Source organism: Adiantum capillus-veneris, chromosome 11, assembly GCF_014529385.1.
Source record: "Adiantum capillus-veneris isolate H3 chromosome 11, ASM1452938v2, whole genome shotgun sequence".
NCBI classification, from domain to species: Eukaryota; Viridiplantae; Streptophyta; class Polypodiopsida; order Polypodiales; family Pteridaceae; genus Adiantum; species Adiantum capillus-veneris.
In genome coordinates, this window is record NC_140941.1 from 107490056 (window position 1) to 107496012 (window position 5957).

The following is a 5957-nucleotide window of genomic DNA, read 5'->3' on the forward strand; positions in this document are numbered from 1 at the left end:
GGTTGACAATGTCACTGTTTGCCCCATTGGCATATTGGAATCGACCTTCTTTTGCAGTGAAGCCTCTGTGCCTTCCCCGCGTAGCGATCATAGCAGCTTTGTGTGCAGCAAGACCCAGTGGCTAGTTGAACAGTATGTCCAGCTTCAACTACCTTACACAGCTCGTTTCTGCAAGCGCAACTAGTTATGGCCAAAATTATGCCGCTCCAAGTATAGCTCATGCAAATTCAACAACCGTGTGCCCTAGGTCATTCTTCAATGTTCATGGAAGTGATATGCAGCAGGTCGCATGCCTAATTCTCAAGATTCACACCAATTCTTTTCCGCGCAGTATGTCTGTGTAGCAGCAAGCCAAAATGAACCGGAAAGGAGTATCGGAGACCTTTCAAACCCTGGTTATATTTCGCAGATCATGAAGCTGGAGAGTACTTCGGATGCTTGCCGACGTGATGATCACTCTCAAAGATCATATATTTCGTGCAATCAACTCATGGTAGAGGTATGTTCTACTAGTGCTCTTGAAGCAGAATATATCATATTTTGATTGATGATCAATTGGCTTGATCTGTATCCAAATCACCAAAGCTCATTGCCTTTGCTAGCCCGTTCAACACATTTCTTTGTTGATGCTATAAGGCTGTTTGTGATGCAAAGAGGCGAAAAAATGGAAAGAGTAAACGTCAAATTGGACAAGGGCAAAAAATATTAGCAGGATCAATCACACCGAACCTTATGATGGATGTTATCCTGAAGTAATTAAGCCAGCGTCTTCAGTGCTCGCTGGTTGCACTTTTAGCAGAGCTTCACTTTTGTAAATGAGTGAAGCTCATTAGTTCTTGCATGACCCATAAGGGGAGTTCCCACTACAACTATTTACAGAGCCATAGTGGCTTATTGAAATGATGTTCTAAGATACTGCGCAAATATAAAATGGCCAAGAGTAATTGCCGTCGCCTCTTCATCAACTCCCCGCATTCCACCCTACAAAATCATCATCAATTCAATTAGTAAAATAAATAGACAGCACATAATTATCCATTACGCCAGCTATCCCAATTATGTTGAGCATGTTAACCTGTCGCGCTTTTTGTGCTAGTTAGCAGTTTCAAGTTAGCACATCCTCGAAAAGTTGGGCGTCCGGTAAATTTTTTACAAATAATATCAAAATTTGTCAGAGGTTGTACATTTGGATTCTTTGTTTCAAGTGCTATCTATTGATATATCATATGTCATAGATCTTGGAGATGTAGCTCAAGTTATTGTACTAGTTAGCATATGTCAAACTTGTGCTAGTTAGCATTTTTCGCGACATGAAAAAACATGCCAGGTTAACATGCTTTCACCAGCTAACCACTACAACAGGAGGGTGCCCAGTCTCGTAACAGTACAGCTCTTTTGATAGTCTATCTAAAAATTTGATACAAGCATTTCAGAACGATCTGCAAACAAAGAAAAACATCTCTTGTGACCAATTCAACACAGAATATGGTGTCTGCAGGAGTTGGTTAATGTGTAGCTCCAAGGAGATACAAAAACATTGCAAAAGAAGTCAAGTAGTCAATCATGCAGGTGTCTACGCGGCCCTCAAAAAAAATATACAAAGAACAGAAGCGGAAGCTAATTCTTTATTCCACACAAAGAGATTTATGTTGGAGAAGCTGAGAACACGGACTGAGGAGTAATGGCATTTTTGGAGATAGGCATACCAATATGTGAGCATCTATTAGCCTCCAACAGCGGTTCACTGCTGGGTGGGGATAGCAAAAACCTTACAGACAATATGTAAAGAGATTTTTTGGCTAAACCACATGCAAGCGGCAGCCAATGCGGATGCAGTTGAGAATAGCAACAACAGTATACTATAGCATTTCTCTTCGGCAGCTGCAAATGAGGCAGGGAATGCTTATGGTGTGGATTTGAAAACATAGAGGTTACTACTTCAGAGCTCCCTTCTTGCCAATCACCACGATTTGGTGGCATATCCTATGAGCAAAGGTCCATGTATGCAGCAGCTATCGGATCAAGTTCAGATGGCTGTAGATGGAAGGCATCAATTTGGTATTGTAGCCAACACAAACCCTCATTTTCCCTTCAGGAAATCTATTGATCTAGGGCGAGCAGTGAAAATCTATTCACATCTTCTCAAAGGTCCTTTGTGCAGCAAGCGGCCGAGGTAAAAACTCCATATAGCAGCCATAGTATGCCAAACACGCCGAGTGCCAACAACGAATTAACATTCCACAGCGCAGGACATATTGTTGTTAATATATTGTCTAAGTGGAGAGCCAATTTCAGCGTTAAGAGGATTGTACAGAGTTTGTCTACTGTTGAACGCATTTTGCAACCTCAAGATTCAAAAATTATTTTTTATTAGTTAAACACTCAATATATCATATATGTTGGGAGCCCAGCGCCCTCTTCTGCAAATACATTCCTCATGATGGTGCATCTTATCACGGTTTTCTTGTAGAGATGAGTCAGATTTCTTTGCATATCTTACTGGCTTAGCATATAAGGGTGTGGTCACATGAGAGCTGATGGTACCTGTAGCACTGACAGCTGGAGGTTGCAGGGCAGTGACTCGCCGGTGACCCGATAGAATTTGATGATACCTAAGCGTAGACATAAAGTTGCATGTTGTTGCATGCCCTACGTGGCGAGCGTGCTATGGAATCTGCACTCTAGCGCTTCGAGGAAAAGCTGGAGTAACTCTGCTTGGCAGTCGCGCATTAAAATCATTCTTGTTCACGTTTTGCAACTATGCCAAAGTCGGCATAGTTGTCCATGGCATACATAGTTGTACTAAGCAGACTTAGTTATTTGCATGCGACGAGAAACAAGGCTTAGTAACTAGTGCAAAAAACTGGAAACTAAGAGGACGCTCAATGCAGAAAAAAAATCCATTGCTCTTGAAAGAGAGATCATTGTCAAAGGCATCAATAGACCTTTTATAGTTGTTGCTGATGATCTTGAGTATACCATCTCTATGGCCACAAAAACACACTCATTATACCCTCATCTTCGAGTGGTGTTGAAGAGAATTGCTACTTGATTGAGACCCCGATTCAAACCCCTTGGAAATAACATACATCAAACCGACTGACAAATTCGGCATCATGTTGCTTTGAACCGCATGTTGATGTATTGAGAAGTATAACATGGGGCATTTACAAGTTTTCGTTTGTCATAGCTTGCCACAATCCCTAGTAGGCAGCTAAATGCAAGGTAGTATGGGCTTCATAATTGCTAAATATGACAACGTCTCCATCACTTTTTGGCTCTGTTTTGAAGTTGAATGATATTGAGTGGAACGCCACCCGTACTAATGCCCATGAGCGTCACGTAATAGTAGTTCGCCAGATATGAGCGGATTGAATATGGTGCCTTCCGCTATAGGGATGCCAACCTCAAGATACCCATTATCATGTGCAGTTAGGAAGCACGATTCATAACGCGAGTTAGTCAGCAAAGGGACAAGAAGACAGAATTGATGAGCTAAGCAGAGAGAGAGAGAGAGAGAGAGAGAGAGAAGGTAATACTAATCAGAGGACATAAAACATAAATTTACATATGCGTGTTTTGTGTATGGCAGGGAGGACACATGTATTCACACACTGCATGTTCCAAATGCACAAGCGCAATCCTAGCTCGACAACACTGTAAGGTCCGTTATTTGCATCCAATTCCCCATGCGCATGCGTTTTCTAGGCGCAACACATAAACGCTACGGGGTAGGGCACGGCTTCCGTTTCTTATAGTTTTCTGGAGAGACCACGATGCCAGCTCTCCACCATACTTTTGTATGGCACCTCTGTATGAGATGCACTATATACTTTGCACTTTCAGTCCGTGGCGTTTCATTGCAAGACAATATGTGAAACTATTCACATTGCTTTTTTGTAGCTTGACTCAAATATCGGCTTGTAGATTGGACAATTGAAAAGCAGCAGTACAACATTGCAGGTCAGTAAAGCACCTCATTCTCGTTTTCAAAACTATACACTCGATGTCGATCAACATCTATATATGTTAGTTACACACACAACTCTTTGCATATGGTTGCTAGCCAATGCATGTGATGTATTACAGTAGTGAATACACAAGTAGTGAATGCATATGGTGTATCACTAATAATTGATGCACTTAACTTTCTTAAACGTTATAGCATTCTTTAAATGTATATGCACGGCCGTGGGTGCCAAATTATTAATGCTCTTGTTCTTTTCAGTGCTAGATTCTAAATGTCAATTTGTATATGTCCTATTAGATGCTGTATAGCAAGGCGCACCAAGCAAGACTAGTTATGAATCCGTGAGCATCCTCTGCTCAGTGCTCACCGATTCTAAATTTAGGAGAGTGCAGACGCGGTTTAGAAGGTTTATGCCCACGCAGAAACTCGACGACGCAGGGCCAATCGGCGGCCCGCTGCACGCATGCATGCCAATTGCTCACTACTCCTTGTCGATTCTATAAATACCGCACCTCCTGCCACCATTTCTCTCAGCCCGCACTCTCCAGCTTGCACTAGCCTACGCCAAGCATGGCCTACAAAATGATGATCGTGGTTTTGGCGCTGCTGGCCCTGCTGGCAGTAAGCAGTACTGCTGCCGACAGTCGCGAAAGCGAGTGGCGTATGCGCCTCCAGGCTTGTGACGACTTCATGGAGCAGCGCGGTGGGCAGCAACGTGAACGCACCAGTCAACCCAGCCAGCGATGCTGCCAGAATTTGCAGCGCATCTCCTCCGAGGATCGATGCCGTGCTCTACAACAGGTTTATGGTGGCCGGGCCCGCCACATGTATCCGACTCCGGCCGTGAGTCACCGTACGAAAGCCAGCAGGAGCGCACGACCAGAATGGCATCTCGTCTTCTTCAACAATGCGATCTGCGTCCTCGAGAGTGCAGAACTCGAGATGCAGGTACAGCTATTAGTATTTGTGTCTTTCTTTGATCCACTATTGCATGTCATTTTTTGCCCTACTAACATGATTTTCTTTTGCCTTAATGCAGAGACCTGGCTTTGGTGGTGAGCTGATGAGAACTGCCAAGTAAACTAGGCACCAAAGTTTTCCACTTCAGTTTTTAATATACATAAAACATGTACATACCGGTCGAGATTGTCAGATACCGATCGGTATCTGAACAAGTCTATGCAAAATGTAGCTGGAAATAAATTGACTTTTGCCTGCTAGTCAGGCCACTTGAAAGGCAAATCACCTTTGATCTCTCTCTTTCTCTCTCTCTCTCTCTCTCTCTCTCAGTTTATAAAGCGTTTTGAGGTTCTTGTTGGTGGGAAGCAGCGACATGCAGACAATTTACTGGTAATAAGCAATTTTTGTTTAAAGCCTGGACATTGCCCCTGCTTGCCCATAACCTTTGATCAATCATGCTCAAGATGAGGTTGGACATTTCTACTTCTGAGGTATCATCTAGTTTTTGTTTTTGTTTTTGCCTGAAGAATGCCTGGTATATTATGTTGCCTTCAAATTGGCGGGTACCCTACTTTTACTGAAGAATTCCCTTAAATCTGAACAGTGGATCAAAATTGAATATATGAACTTTTAACGAACGGTTTCAACCGATGTACATATAAACTGGTTAATTCACCTTGTTGGTTCCTCTCATGTAAATATCATAATCATATTTAAAAGAATAAGATCTCGCTGCAGATAAACATGTTACCAATGTCTAGCCCTTTCATGCTATTTGTTGCTGAGCTTATTTTGTGCACACAAGGTGAGGAATTGGATGGCAATTTTGTCTATATCGTTGCACCAATGGATGTGACAAAACCATGGCGACCTTTGAACTGGAAGTATCCATGTCCTCCACCGTAACTTGGTCATGTACTTCCGCTTCCTTTCATCTTTCTCCTCTCTTCAATGCTTTTTCAAGAAGCTTCATGTTCAGGTTTTAACAGCTTGTTTCTATCCCACATTGCCAAGGTTTTCTCTTCTC

The 5957-nt window shown here is 42.7% G+C and overlaps 1 protein-coding gene across 1 annotated transcript; it reads left to right on the plus strand.

Moving 5' to 3' along the window:
• Window positions 1-4476: 4476 nt before the first annotated feature.
• LOC147447797 (uncharacterized) lies at window positions 4477-5226 on the plus strand. The gene is made up of 2 exons (XM_086524406.1): window positions 4477-4918; window positions 5010-5226. Exons 1-2 carry the CDS (start codon window positions 4541-4543, stop codon window positions 5049-5051), a joined length of 420 nt encoding a protein of 139 aa, XP_086380532.1. The 5' UTR covers window positions 4477-4540; the 3' UTR covers window positions 5052-5226.
• Window positions 5227-5957: the final 731 nt, after the last annotated feature.

What these genes read in the sequence shown, in the direction of transcription:
- LOC147447797 (XM_086524406.1), top strand. Translation starts at nt 4,541, where the DNA reads ATGGCCTACAAAATGATGATCGTGGTTTTGGCGCTGCTGGCCCTGCTG. An exon ending in GTGCAGAACTCGAGATGCAG is followed by an intron (nt 4,919 to 5,009) that starts GTACAGCTATTA and finishes GCCTTAATGCAG; the next exon opens with AGACCTGGCTTTGGTGGTGA.